At 41.7% G+C, this 14,964-nt stretch overlaps 1 protein-coding gene across 1 annotated transcript in view; it reads left to right on the forward strand.

Moving 5' to 3' along the window:
• Positions 1-5,498: 5,498 nt before the first annotated feature.
• CDK5RAP2 (CDK5 regulatory subunit associated protein 2) overlaps positions 5,499-14,964 on the forward strand; it is an 87,171-nt gene continuing 77,705 nt past the window's right edge. Inside the window, 6 exon segments of the mRNA XM_033012028.2 lie at positions 5,499-5,570; positions 5,573-5,808; positions 5,961-6,022; positions 7,687-7,754; positions 12,345-12,455; positions 13,852-13,928. Of these exon segments, the coding sequence (XP_032867919.2) occupies positions 5,520-5,570; positions 5,573-5,808; positions 5,961-6,022; positions 7,687-7,754; positions 12,345-12,455; positions 13,852-13,928 (605 nt within the window). The 5' untranslated portion in view covers positions 5,499-5,519.

A 14,964-nucleotide genomic window follows, 5' to 3' on the forward strand; every position in this document is an offset into this window, starting at 1 on the left:
GTGACAAAATAGAAAATTTCCTAAAAATTGTAACTATTTAGCAGTGCTGATTTAGGGATACACTTGCACTTGGTCACTTCATAGGGGGGGGAAAGGTAATTTAGGAAGTGTTAGCTTCTGGGACTAACTCTAGCGGGCAAAGTGAAGGACAGATTGTTCACTTTAATGTTTCCAAAATATTTTACTAAATCGTTTCATCTTTGCCACAAAACACCTCTTCCACAAACTTGCTATGACTGTAGGCTACTTTGTAACAGGAATAGGCTTTGATTTTTCTCTCACTGTAGAAATAATGACCATCTGCAAAACCAGAGCGGGAGGTCAGATGATGCTGAGCCCTCCTAGTCCATGCCTACCGCAGCACAGGAGGGGTTTGCATCTGGGCTGCTCCTGACCTCCAAAGGGCTCTAAACATTTTGTGTTTGAGCCTCGGGTTTGAAAAGAGGAGGAGGTCGGGATGCCTTACAGTCGGTCTGCAAGGGAGGGCAGTACAGCGGTGCTGTTGTCTGTGTGTTGCACATCTGGATGGAGGGATCTCGACAGCCCCTGCAGATGTGATGGGAGGCCTGCTTGGGCAGGGAGGACCTGGCTGCCCCGGTTTGGACAGCGGAGGAAAGCACAGGATGTTCTGCAGTAAGGATGTGGCACTGGGACTATGCTTGTCAGAATGCAAAATGACTCGGCAGGAAAATACCAGCCATCTGCAGCCAGCCAGGCCTTTGGCATAGAGGAACAACCTTTATAAAAGGAGGTCGATGCCTTAGCAAAGAAAGAATAAAGAGCTTTGTGTTTGACTTTGGTGATGTGAGATTAGGTCCTCCTTGCTCTCTCCATCAGTCATGCAGCTGTCCCCTGGGCACCACGGATGGCGAGGAAGAAGCTGAGCTAGTTGGATCTCCACTCGCCTTAGGTTGGCATTGTATTTTGAGGGGGGCGCAGAGCTAAAATGCCTGTGCCAGGGTACTAAAGGCCACTGGGACCACCAACCTGCCATGTGTTATAACTTGTTACGAAGCTTCCCAGATGTTGAGGTGTGCCCTACACCACCCTGGGGCTTGGGCGGGTAAACCAGAAATAGATTTACAGGGCTGCATTGCAGCCCAACTCAGAAGCTCGCAAGACAAGGGGATGGCATCTAGGTGACGACTAGGGCTGCTGGAGCAATACAGATAATGTAGCATTCCTGGAGGGCCACCATGCATCACCTTCTAACGGCATGCCTCGGTGTGGCTGTCACGGAGAAAGGCAGTCGGTGGCGTGGTACGGTAGCTGCAGAGCATAGAGAAGGTACGATAAGGCAGGCGAGGGCTGGGTGAATGTGGGACACCAGCCCTCCAAGCACAATCCTCAGGGTCGTGAGGGCCCTGTGGACCCAGCTGGTCTGGATGGGGTGAGTTCAGTTCCGCAGTCGAGTAACTGAAGGCAAGAGGATATAATGGAGTGGATAAAGGGCAAAAAGCAATGATGTGTCAAAGGCGTGGGGCAGCCTGGATGGCTCACACCTTAGGAGAGCGTTTGGTGAGCACAGAGTGCAGCAGATGTGCAAAAAAGTGTTTGGGTTAATGTGAACAGATGATCTCGAATCATGAACCACTGTAGCTGGAAATAACTGTGTGGAGCGTGAGCCCTGGGGAGCTGTCGGGAGATGTCATCCACTGGAGTGATAATTCCCTTGGACTGGGCTGAGCAAACTCAGCACACTGGAAGCCATTTCTGAAAGAGGGGAGGTATTCAGCATCCTTCAGGTAACCTGGGCCAGTTAACTGCTGCTATACAGCATCTTTATCTCAAATGTTACATGCAATGTAAATGTGGCAGAAAGTTTGCACAGTCTCCTTTAAATAAAGGATGTAAGATTGAATCCTAAAAATACATTTCTCTTTAAAGTGAAGTCTTAAAATGAGCTCCCACAGGACTCTGCTCTTCATGTGTCAGAGGGAAGGATTAAAATAAGAAAATGTGGGCCTCTATAAGTTGTACTTGCTCCCAACTGAAACCCATTAGTCTTACTACACATCCAAATAAGGTGTCTCCTAAGCATATGCTATGCTTACAAATGCATTTCTAAAAAAAAATAAAAAGTGTATGATTTGAATATATGTCAGAATTTATACAGAAGAATGTTATTTAAAATTAATAAAAATAAATGTATATAATTTGTATCTATGCTACTTGGATTTTTGCATTTGTTTTTTGTTCATTAAAGTTCAGCAGGAGTCTTTCCACTGAGAGCAACCAGAGCTGGATTGAAACCTAAAGGGTTGAATCTGATCTCATCCCGGTAATGACATTTGTTCCAAGAGAATTATTCCTTCATTATAACCCTGTATGTGAGATGAGAATCATGGCACAAAAATGTTTTTTAACATCAGGTATTCATAAGTACAGGTGACATTCTGAGTCAGATAATCTATCTAAAAAATGAGCCCTGTGATCTATTGTGTCTGCTTATTTACCATTCCAGCTTTCAGATACTTTCATTGTCTAGCTCCCAAACAAGTTAGTCAATGCCTATTTCTGCATTATTGTCTGTAATATTCACATGGACATATTTTGTCAGAGATGTATTCAGTCATTAAATATGAAGCCTATAGAGCAAAGCTAGAAATTGGAAGAGGATATTGTATTTGACCACAATGGGTCTTTCAAAGGAAATTTATATTATCAGATACTCTGAAATCCACAGCTGTGGTGTCAGTGGTTTTGAACAATTCTGGTAAAGTCTGCAAAAGGACCTATGGAAAACTGACATGTCTTTCTCACTTGTCAGTGTCAGGAAATTGATTTTCTTGGTGCAGAAGCAAATACAAATGCTAAAAGCTAGTCTTTTCTGCTGAATGTTGTATCTAACTCTTTGGTCCTTATTAAGCAAAGAACTTTGAGAGAGGTTAAGTGAGCATCAATTAAGCAAGTGCTTAAAACTAAGTGTTCGCTCAAATGTTTAACTGAGGCAGAGCTATATAAGTAAGGACCACACTGGTGAAATTCCAGGGAGTTGATTGAGACCTGATTTGCATTAGCAGAACAGTTTGTGTATGATTTAGTTTAGGAGGAATTTTGCCCTGAACTGTAACGGGAGGAGGCACAGCCAAATGCTGAACCAGGTCCCCAGAGCAGGGACTGGAGAACAGGAAGGCAAGGAGGACTCGTACTCAGCTGATGGTGACATCCATCCTCCTTGTGCCACCATCGCTCTTCAGGCACAGCGCACTGAGCAGCTGGCTTTCATCCTGCTCCTTGGGAGTTTGTGGTCAACTCATCCATACCATTACACTCACCGTAAGTCTTTCTTTCCTAAACTCCCTTTAGTACTTTGTTTATGAGGTGGTAAGGATCTTGGCCTGCCTTGTAAAGTAGGAAAGTGTCGTTCCAGTCTGGCTTCCTGGTAGAAGGCTCTAGCGTAATCTCCCCAAATGCACTACTAATTAAGATGAGGTTAAATAGATTGTCAGAAGGCAAATTGTTAACTGCTTCTAAACAATACATCTCCCAGCTCTTTCTGCCCCTTGCAGATTCTTGGTGCTGCTGCAGATTTTAAAGACTGGGCAGTGCAGTAACCGAGGGAAATTGTCCTTCATGTCTGTGTGTACATATGTGTATATATCTATATGCCTTTGGCCCTCAAATAACCATTTCATGCAGTGATAAACTTAACAAAGGAGGGCCCTGCTGATTTCCTTTTGAACGATAGCATGTTGGGACATGGACTGTGGCTCCACAAACACAGAGGTGCTGTGCCAGCCCATAGCACACAAATCTGAATGATTTGCACATTACTTGTGGCTGATGGATGCTGATTTAATGGCATGCATCAAATCTGTAACACCTTACTGTAACCTTAAACAAGAGCGAGCTGGTATGATCCTTTTACTAAGTGGATGCATCCATTTTATGTAAACAAGTGAAGTCACATTTCAGTCTGGCTGATCAGTTCCTGGTGCCATATAGCAGACCTGATTTTGCAGATTTAACTTCAGCTTGGCAGGTGAAGCTGCTGCAAAAGGGGATCCAGTCACATAAGGTGATAAATGTCTCTCAAGGGCCCTGGAAGAGTGGAAGGGACTGAACATTTTTTAGGGTCATCAGACCCCAAACACAAAGCACGAGTCCTGTCCAGTTGGATAGGAGAGGAGATGAAGATTTTAGCTGTGCTAAGTAGTGCCTGGCATTTCCTGGCAGTTTGGGGCACTAACAGCTGCTCCATCATGCACTTGTACACATAACATTGGAAGACAGAAGTAGGGATAGGAAGCCCACCATGACCAGACACATCCAGTGGTTGCAATGGCCACTACCACCAGTCCAGGGCATTTTACAAGCTTGTAACTTACATCTTGTTCTGAATAGCAAGCAGAGGTGGTGCAGGTACATGGAGAAAATAGAGCTAATGGGGCACCATGACACTCTGGAATAATAAAACCACAAAATTACTGCGGCCGATGGTTAGCCCTTATCTGTGGCCTATTTCCTGGTCAGGTAAGAATCCCCTTGAGATAGCCCAGACGACAGTGAGCAAGTGAAACCTGACACACTCTGTACCAAAGAAGAAACCAAATCTAACGCTTAAGCACATGGTTACTCCCGTGGGTGAGAGCCAGGCGAACATCTCGTTGGAATGGAGCTTCCTCATGTTACAGGTAATGCTGAGAGTAAGTCCTAGCAGGGTGCACCGGTTGAGGCAGTAAATATTACAGGGAAGTATTTCAATCCTACTCACAGGTTTCCAGTACTGAAATAAAAGAGGGCGAAGAGCATGAGAAGCAAATCGAGGTTTGGAGCTCCACCTGCTCCCAGCACGGTCAGCTCAGGCCAGGCTCCTGTGCACCCAACCGCAGGGACAGCGGTGCCAAGGAGGGGAAATGGTGCAGCAGTTAATCCAGTTTAGCATTTCCCACTGCCAACCATCTGAAATGTTCAACATCATTGCATTTTCTCCCCGAAAAGGCAGGAGAGCTGCTACACTTAGATTGTGTCAGAATCAGCCTGTTTCAGTGCAGGACGGATTACAGTAGCAGTTGGCTTCCCAGATTTTCACCTCTGTCAGTTGCAAAGAATAATGACTGGAATTTGAAACTAAAATGTAGTAATTCCTCTCTCCAAATCTGTTGGCGGCTTGGCGCCGTGGAGGACACGGGAAACAATCAGCTCCAGTGGCTCTGCCAGGCCTGGAAGGGGCTTGGGGTCACGGCGCACCCCTGAAAAACCCTCTTTTAAATGCGTGTTTCTCGGAGCCTGGCCGCCGGAGGCAGCCGGGCAGAGGCAGCTGCCGCCCCCCACCCTGACCCCCGCCTCGGCCGGGCCTTTCGGGCGCCTCGCCACAGGCTCGAACGGCGCGCCCAGCGTGCCCTCAATAAAGATGGCGGCTGCTCGTCCCCACTTTTCCTTTGGAAAAACATGGCGGCTGGCGGACGTCGCTGTTGCTTCCCTCACTTAAGATGGCGCCCGACAGCTTCCCCCCACCCCCGTTTGTCCATCTGGCCTTCCCCGCCGTGCACCGCCCCACTCTGCCCTCACCCAACATGGCGCCCGCCCGCCCAACTTCAGCTACCGCCCGCAGCAAGCATGGCGGCTTCCCTTCAGTTTCTATTGTGCCCGCCTCGTGCGCTCTCCCGCGGTGGCTTCAGCGGCTTCACCTCCGCCGACGCAAAGGTGGCGGAAGCGGTTGCGGCCGTTTGAATTCCAGCGGAGCCGCCAAAGCCGCGCACAAAGGCGCCGGGGCTCTGGCCGGCAGCGGGGTGCGCGGGTTGGCGCCTCCATGGACTCGTTACCGGGGGAAGACCCGACGCTGCCGGTGGCGTTTGAGGGCAGGTAGGCGGGCGGGGCCGCTGGGCGGGGGCCGGTGCCACCGCGGGCGCTGGGCTGAGGCGGCGGCCCCGAGCGGGGACGACCACCCATCCCACCCCCCCCCCCCACTCCCCCGGGCGTTTCGGCTCCTCAGCGCTGTCCTCCTCCTTCCTCAGCGTCTCCCAGCTGCCAGACATCTCCCGTGGGGACCCCCAGCCCGGCCCGGCCGGCGGCGAAGGTAAGGCCGGATGGCGAGCGGGAGCCCGCCGGGCTCGGGGCGCCCAGCCCTTCACCGCGCCCTCTCGGCGCCTTTGCCGGGGGCTCGGCGCTTCTTGCGGGTCTCGAAACCTCAAGAAGAAAATGTTTTTAAGTGGTGCAGCTTTTTGTAACTTCTATCTCTTTAAGACTGTAAGACGCCAGCGACTGCTGCAATTGCTGCTGTCTGCTACGTTGCCTGTGGTCATTATGGCTCCGGGTCTTACATAAGATAATCGGCGGTTTTGTGGAGCGTGTGCTTAAGATACTTGGAATATCCAGCAAGGCAATGCTGCTGTTTCGTATTTTGCTTAGATCTGTGGAAGTTGCATGCTGCTTATCATCAGGTTTTCCAGTTCAGCTATTCATTTACTTCCTGCCTGAAGACCTGATGTAGATTCAATTTTAGCTTTTATCTATTTGTGCATTAAGATGCCTTCTTATCTAGTTCCTGTTGAACAGAAGCTGCAATTCAGTGCGTTTTTCTATGTGAAGACCATATACTGTGTTCATCTTAAGGTGTGGGAGACTTCCTTGAAACGGTTATTTTCAAGTAAAATGGCTGAATAGTTGTATTTTAAAACTTTCTATCTGTGTTTTTAACTGTTCTGTGTTCTGCTATGTAAATTTGAGGTATATATTTTTGACTCTCTTTATGCATTCATGTATCCAGCAACATAACTTGGCTGAGTTTATTGAACAGATGACCTGGGTAACTGAAACTAAGACAAATCAGGTGGTTTACCAGAAATACCTATTTGCTCACAAAAGGAAGCAAATAGAAGAAACATACCCGTGTTGCAAAATAATGTTACTGTATTCTGCATGTACTTTAGGAAAGCTGTCTTCTGAAATTAATTGGAATGTCAATATTTGAAAGCCAGTGGCTGATATTCTTTGGGTTATTTTTAAGACTGCTCTTTGTAGTTGCATAACAATTTTGCAAGTACTTTAAATTAGTTATTTTCTTTTAGTTAGTATGAGAGTCAGTCAGCCAGCCAGTCCTCAGCTTCCTCTTCCTTATATTTAAGATGATGTAAGTGCTACATGTTTTATACAGTCTTATTATTCTGATTAAAAGTTTACTCTCACGGTTTTGAGTGGAAATAAGTTATACGGTCCTGTTAAATGTGACTGTTACAGAACGTGTGTGCAAACAGAAGCTGAAGTACATGTACATTCAGGAGGGATTACATTTTAGGAACATAAATACTGGCCGTTTCCCTGAGTCTAAGGTGGAGTCCTGTCCCGTGACCTGTAAGATACAGAAAGATTTGAAGTGCTTCCTAATAGTTTAATAGGACTTAATTCTAATATGGGGGTCCTCTGTAGTTGCTCTGAGGACTTATTCTTAAAAGTGAACCTTGCATAGCTTAATTTCAGTGTACATCTTGGTTTAAACTAGTGATGTAGGAATTTGGCAACTTAGGTGATAGACAACTTACTGTGATCAGATGGAAATCTAGGTACTAACTATTTAATAGCACTAACATGTAATGTAAACAAGGGGCAAAAATATGCCTCCCTTGCTTCCCAAAAGGTATTGTATTTTTATTATAGATTAGCATAGGCCTTTGCAGTTTTCAAATTGAAGCCTATTTTAGAGATTCTGCTCTCTGAACCTGTTCTGTCGTCTTAACTGTTTAGTGCTACCAGATGTGGCAGAAGATACAGTCTCACCAACTAGAGCTCGGACCATGAAGGACTATGAAAATGTAAGCAGATTTTTAATATCAGACTTGGTGACAGATTTATGGCCAAGATATTTCTAACACGCTGCCTAAAGTATTGACTCTGTGGGTCAGGTTCTTTGCTTGTGTCTATCAACACAGATCTGTTGGAGGTGTGAGCAGCTGGCTATCTGTGCTTTGAACCTCCCTTTAAGAAGTGCTTTCAAAAAACAGAGGCAAAAATTTGTTGTTGAGACTAGCCAAATATTGCTCTTAAGTTACAAAACAAAAATTGGCAACCTTTACTCAGAAGTTCATGCAATCACCAGAAACATAAAAACTTGATTTGCAAGTCTGCACTTGATTTATTTCAGGGAAGCATCGTTTATTTTCATTTAGACTAGTACATCATTTGGCTTTTTAAATTCATTGATGTATAATACCTTTCTGATTGATTTTGATAATATGATTTTGATTCATTGCTATATAATACCTTTTCCGTTTATAACTACGAACAAGCGTGCTTGGAGTACTTTTACTGTAAAGATCTAGTATCATTGTGACAATTCTGCAGATAAAGCTGGTTTTGGCGCTTACTAGAATGTAAAGGAAAACATTAGACTTTTTAATATATTAATTGTGGCAGTTATTTAAATTGAAGAAGCCATTTGTTTCTAACTGCTGAATGATAGTTTGGTTGGGGTTGCAGGACAAGTCTCCTGTGAAAAGTTTTAAATTGTTTAACTCAAGTTCTTATGACTGTGTGAAGAAACTGTAGAGGGAAAAGCAATCAGAAATCTCTGAGATGACTGCTGCTGCTGAAGGCTGTGACGTGCCATCTTTAAGATGTGTTCAAGTGTCTACGGTTTTTAGTGTGCTTTTGTAACTGTTGTTATCTTTTGCAGCATTGTTATGTTTGAAATGAGTGTTTCTTCTAAACGTTTCTTGTGGCCTTACATCCCTCTAAGGAGAAAGCTATGCTCTTTGCTCAGAATTTAAAACTTGTTTTGGAAAGCCTTTATGAAGGGTGTTTTTACAGTTTCTATCTATTTTACTTTCTCTTTTGTTTTTGTGTATTTGCTGAGGTAGAAACATGCTGCCTTGGCATTAGTATGTAATTAAAATCTTTTACTGTGGTATCTGCCAAAGACCTCAGTCTAGAATATACCTTTTGCAAGTGGTTTATTATCTGCGGTGTTTGTTTGCACAGGGGAAAAAATTGTAGAAGGGAGGAAAAATCTGTTGTTTGTTCTGCGTGAGGTAGAGGAGAAAGGGTCTCCCCATAGATCTCTGGCTTCCTGGTACGTACAGACCCCTTATGTTAAACTGAGCTGTAAAACTTCTCATAGGCTCTTATGGATGCCAACAGTAGAATGAAGCTCAAAAATCCATTCAAATAAAGGGAGAAGAATCCTTTAAACACAGAGAGATTTCTGTAACTTCTGTTTTTGAGTCTCTAAGGTTGTTGGTAGCTGGAAGGCTAAACTTGAGAAAGGGAATGTTTACTTTCTTTGTCCTTTTACTATTTACGAAGCATCCAGTTGTAGCTGTGTTTAGATGTGGTTTATTCAGATTTTTTTTTAAAGTTTCTGATGTCTCCTGCTTGGAGACGGTTTGTGTATCTATATACTACTGCATGAATTTGCTGATCTTTGAGGCTATGTTACTTATACAGGATATGAGAAGGAGGTAATGAAAGGAGTGAGCTTCTTGCTTTGCAGCTCAGAGTACACGATGGAGGTAGTGACTCTTGAACGGGCTAGAGGGTGGGTCCATGTAGGAAAGGTCCTTTTGTGTTTAGACCTGGAGAAGATGCTGAGCTGATAATGTTAGAGGTGTAAATTTTTTTATTATTTATGCTGTGTCCCACTTTCTTGCAATATGCGGGGGAACCACCTTTTGAGAGAAAATGTGATTACATGGGCAAAGTGAAAGGCATCTTTAATTGAGGACTTTGTTATGGTTTATTAGATGTTCATGAATAGAAAGGGTAACTGGTATCAATTAGGGAATTAAGTAATAATATTTGTGGGGCTTTTTCTTGTCTCCCTAAAACCACTCAGTAAGGGTTTTGCTGTCTTGTAAAATGGCCTCTGCTGGCAAAAACTGTGTTGTGCTGCAAAACCACAGCCTCTGCTGACAGATGCCATTTTGCAAAAAAGTGGCTCTATGCAGACTTGGAAAGGAGCTAAGCCAAGTTAGGCAAGTGGTATTTGCTACCATGCTGTTTGTGGTGTGGAATAGTCTGTGTAGACTGTATTGCATTGTCCTGGTTTTTCAATAAGTGTCTGCTATTTCTCTTCTTTCATTTCTTTTTTAAATACAGAAATCCAAATGTGTAAAGGAATTAAGACTGAGTCTTTAAGTGCATAAGTCGAGAGGATTGCCATTAAAGCCTTCTGCAGTGTGAACTTGTTCACATTTTACACGTTGTTTTTTATTAAGCTATAACACTTTAATTGTAGTCTGCCGGAATTAACTTTCCTCTGAGAAACTGAATGTCAGAGACAACATTTGTTTCACTTCTTGGTTTATGACTGTGTAGTATAGTGTCTTTTGTTTGCCTTTTGAAAATAGTACCCTTAAGCTCTTTGGTGTAATTCTATTGCCACTGAAATACATGAGTAGAATTAAGGTATGCCGAGTTCTTTTGAAATTGTTTTTTTCCTTTTGACTCAGAAACATATTGAATGTGTGAAGACTAACTAGAAGTTCAACTGATATAATTTCAGTGTCTTTGGCACTTGGACTTTTTCTGAATGAACGGAGACTAACTGTTAGGAATGATCTACTTGCTGAGAGTTTAAAAAAAAAAACCCAAACCCCAAAACAACAACTACCTGTAAATTGAGCCAAGTGCTATAAGGCCTGCTTTTGCTAGTTGAAGTAGTGCTGAATTTGACAGCAAGACGTACAGGATCTGGCGCAGTTCTGTAGCCTTATTTCATTTAAGAAATCTTTAATTTCTTTGCTTATTCTGAATCAGGATTTCAGTTTTGAGCAATATTCTGCATTGGGCTCTGTGACTTGAAGTACAAAGTTGCATTGTGTTCATACTTACATCTATTTGAATGTTCCAAAATAGTCGTTCCAGTTATTTAATATATCCCCCGTGATACTCATGAGGTATCATGATTTAGGCAGTTACAGCTATTATCGTTCAAGTTTATATCCACTACTGTTTGTGGTCATCCAATTGGAATTATAGGGAAACAAAGTTAAATATATGTATTGCTACAGCTTCTAAAGACAGGATTCCTCTGGGTGTGTGAATGGGCCACAAAGTCTATGTAGTCAAGCATATTTTCAGTTGGATGATATTTACTTGTGTGAATAATGACGAGGCATCTTGCCGGGCAAAGATTATTAAACTGAAGAATTGTTTGCAGATGCAGGTTCTGAGAGCAGCTACAGAAAATAATCTTAGGTTTCACAAGCCAAATATTTTAAGAATTGTATCGCTAATAATTTTTACAAGTGGTACTATACTGTTCTGGAAAAACCTATATAAATATTTTATTAGTAGCTCTGTAACATATTAGATTTCTTTTTGCAGAAAGCATCTGGCAGGGGACACAAGTCTTATTTGAATGAATGTTTTTATGCGTAGTCTCCTAAAAAAAATTTAAAGGGAGACTCCATTCTTTAATAAAACCATCAACTATGTTACTGCTTCTACTAAGAAGGTTAAAAATCATAAGAATTTTTTTCCCAAAGAATTGCACTATGAAATATGGGATGGAATAAAGGCTTTATTGGTGTTCGATTGGGCTCATGTGCCTTGTGTACTTGTGGCTTTTCTTCCCATGAATAAGGCTACCATCCCAAGCTGTTGTGAAGAAAATACTTCCGTTTCAACATGATATCTTACATTTTGTTCAAATTATATTTTATAGAAGAAAACTACTTAATATTTTTAGATTTTAAAAAACTCTTGGATTCTTTTTGTGTGAAATCAGACAATGTTTTAGTACTTAAAGAAGGAATATTCTAAAGAGCGCTGTCTGCACAGCAGCATGTATTATGTATTTTTAAACAATACTATTTATAATTTGATTAAGTGCTAGTGTCTCAGTTTTGCAGGGCTAAAAATAAACACAAGCTAAATGGTAACATCGTACATAAACACACAAATTTCATGTGTGTGCCAGTGTGCCTATATATCTTAAAACAAAATCAAAACCCCCAAACAAACCCCAAAACATTCAGAAGGGGTAGGCTGGGGTGGGATTTCTTCTTGTTTGGGTGAGGCATGGAGATAGGGAAAAAAAAATGTTACGGATGGGGTGGTGGGAGAAAATGATGTCCTGTGATAGGTGCTGAAGCTGTAGAAGATACTCCAAGCCCTTTAACAGATTTGTATTTGCAGCTCCCTGGGTGACACTATCTTGGAGGGAAGGAGGTTTCATTTTGACTTGGCTGTCATAGGCTGTTACTAACACCTTCACAATTTAAATACATATATGTGTGTGTGTGTATCACCCATGCATATGTATATGTTTGACTGTGTCCAATGGGTTGAATTCTAATCTTGCAATGTGGAGAGCAAAACCAAATTATAGTAGTTTTCCCTCTTTATTTTGCTAGGTTTGAAACACATGACATAATTTCCTCATTTTCTTTCTTCTGTCACAGCAAATCACTGATCTGAAAAAAGAGAACTTCAACCTGAAGCTTCGTATATATTTTCTGGAGGAACGAATGCAGCAGAAGTTTGATGGTCCAACTGAAGAAATATACAAAATCGTACGCATTTAGGATAATTTAATAGGACTACATATCTTTTTGAAGTGTTTGTGTGTGTATCGTTAACTGCTTTACTGGACATTTTGAGCCTCTTTTCTTGGAAATTTTGGTATGATAGCTTTATTTTATTCTGGCCCAATCCTTTTTGGTAATAACTACATTAAAAGGACCATTATAAGGTGTGGAAAAATTAGTTTCAAATGCATCAGTGTCTGTAGTTACAGGACAGACTAAGAGATGTTATGAATCTTCAGTTGTGCTACTCGAATAATTTACTGAATGGGGAATAAAAGAAGCAGCATGCTTCTCCTTAATTTGGTATGTAGTTACTCCACTTTCTACTATCAAGCGGTTTAGCTCACAGCTTTTCTTTTCAGGGTTTATCAGGTGTCAGTACAGCTACTCGGAGGTTGTTTGGGCACTCCAGCTCAAAGTTGCTTCCTTTGAAGTGTGTAAATAAAGTTGTGTTAGGGTTGTGTATAGATCCTAGTTTTATTGCTCTAAATTTAAAGAATGCATATTTGTACAGGATTCAGGAAATCTGTTTGATTCCTGTGTCAGTTTGTAGAAGAAACTAGTATCTTTTTAAATGGGAAGAAGGATTTGAGTGGTATGTCTTGCATCCTTGTTATTTCATGTTTGCAGATGTTAGGAAGAATTTCTTATGCCCTTTGTTTGTGCATGTGTTCTAGGAAGGAAAACAAATAATTTTGGTAACACGGTAGCATGTTATTTATAACATGGTTGCATCAGATCTCTCTTCCAGAATAGGATGGAAACTTAAGTCTCTCTTGATGCTTGCTGCAGTAGTTAAGTAGATAAATTGATGCTTAGCTAGGTCTTGGTTTCAACTGAATATTGCTGACTGGTCTTCTGTCCTGATCTTCTACACTGGTTGTCTTGTAATTGCTAATGTATTGAAATGGTATCTGTTAACTTGCAGGCCAAATAGTTCTTTGTATTTATGCCATAAGTAGTTTTCTCAGGCTGTGACAAATTAATTTAAAGATTATGCAAAACTTGTATAGTTGTTTCAAGCAGGTTTTTAAAAGAAAAGGAAAGATCTCATAGATCAAAGAAAAACCTTGCATGGAAGCCCTAGAAACTCCCAAGTTGATCTGCAGTACTCCCTGTTGTAGTAGCTGAGTGTGTGTGCATATGTGTAGGTGATTTGTATTGCTTGAATACAGTAGTCCTAAATGCTTTTAGAGATTTCTGAAAGACTGGAACCTTGCAAAATGTGTCCTTTAAAAACTAAAATGTCTCTATGCTATTCTTAGCCCAATAATATTTTATATTTGCTGGGCCAAGCAGAAAGTAATCTACACATTGCCAATAACTTTTGGGTAGGGTGATCTCTGAATTCTCTCCAGACACTTTAATTCTTTTGTCCTAGAACATTGAGCTGAAAGTTGAGATAGAAAGTCTGAAGCGTGATCTGCAGGAGAGGGAGAAACTACTTATCAAAGCCTCGTAAGTACCAGGATATTTCTTGGTGTCTGTTACTTCGGATTTCTGAGATCTTGCTTCTCTTTGTTTTCTCCTACTGTTTTAGGAATATGAGGATCCCTAGGTAATATTTTAAGGGCACTTACCTAGAAATTGCTTTATTTATTACAGAAAATATGTGTGAATTCTTAAACACACAGTGATGTTAATGTAATTATACTTGATGGTCTGATTTTGATATTATCCTTCATTCTACTGTATTTTTCAGTTAAATAAATGACTCCCTAGTTGGAAATGGCTTAGTATTCCTATTGTAGAAGTTAGGCTAAGAACTTAATTGCCTCAACAGGTGAAGAGGTAGACTTTTTATAGCACTGTGTTGAAAAGACATTACACAAAACACTTCTCAGTAAGGCTGAGAGTAGTTCAGATCTCATTTAGAGTGATTCTTGTGGTTTTTAATGATATAAAAATGAGTGCACTTAAAATACGTGCTTTTCTGTTGGAACTTCTTTTCTTAAATAAATACAATTTATTTAAAAATTATACGGTTCTACATTGTCTCATGGAGTGAGCAAGGTGGAATATGCTTTGGAGAGGGAATGGCTGACTGTAGGGCTGACAATAGTCTGTTAGACTCCTTCCTTCTAGGTGTCTGGTTCAAAACTAATCCAGGCTGGCAATGACTGACAGCTACTGACTGCTGCACGGGCCTCAGTTTCAGTGGAATTTTCTTTGTGTGCCCTACCTCCTGTGGCATTGAGTTGTTACCAATTAGCCTTTTTTTTTTTTTTTTTTCCAGTAGTTCAGAGAGGCCTAGTTTCAAGGAGATCTTGAGGACCGGGTTAATTTTTGTTTGGTCTTTGCAGGTAACTGTCAGAGGGTATTGCTGAACTTTGAATGGAATCTTACCCAAGTTTATAATAGGAAGCAAAATTAGGGGGAAATCGTAAGCAAGTGGTCATCCATTGTTTAGTAAGGAAACACTAGCTGTTCTTTCCTTACAAGGTATTAACAACTATTGCAGAAGGCAGTTGGAGAGAACTCAGTAGCTATGTAT

The sequence above is a fragment of the Tyto alba genome, unplaced genomic scaffold, assembly GCF_018691265.1.
Source record: "Tyto alba isolate M040663 unplaced genomic scaffold, T.alba_DEE_v4.0 Super-Scaffold_11, whole genome shotgun sequence".
Classification (NCBI taxonomy): Eukaryota; Metazoa; Chordata; class Aves; order Strigiformes; family Tytonidae; genus Tyto; species Tyto alba.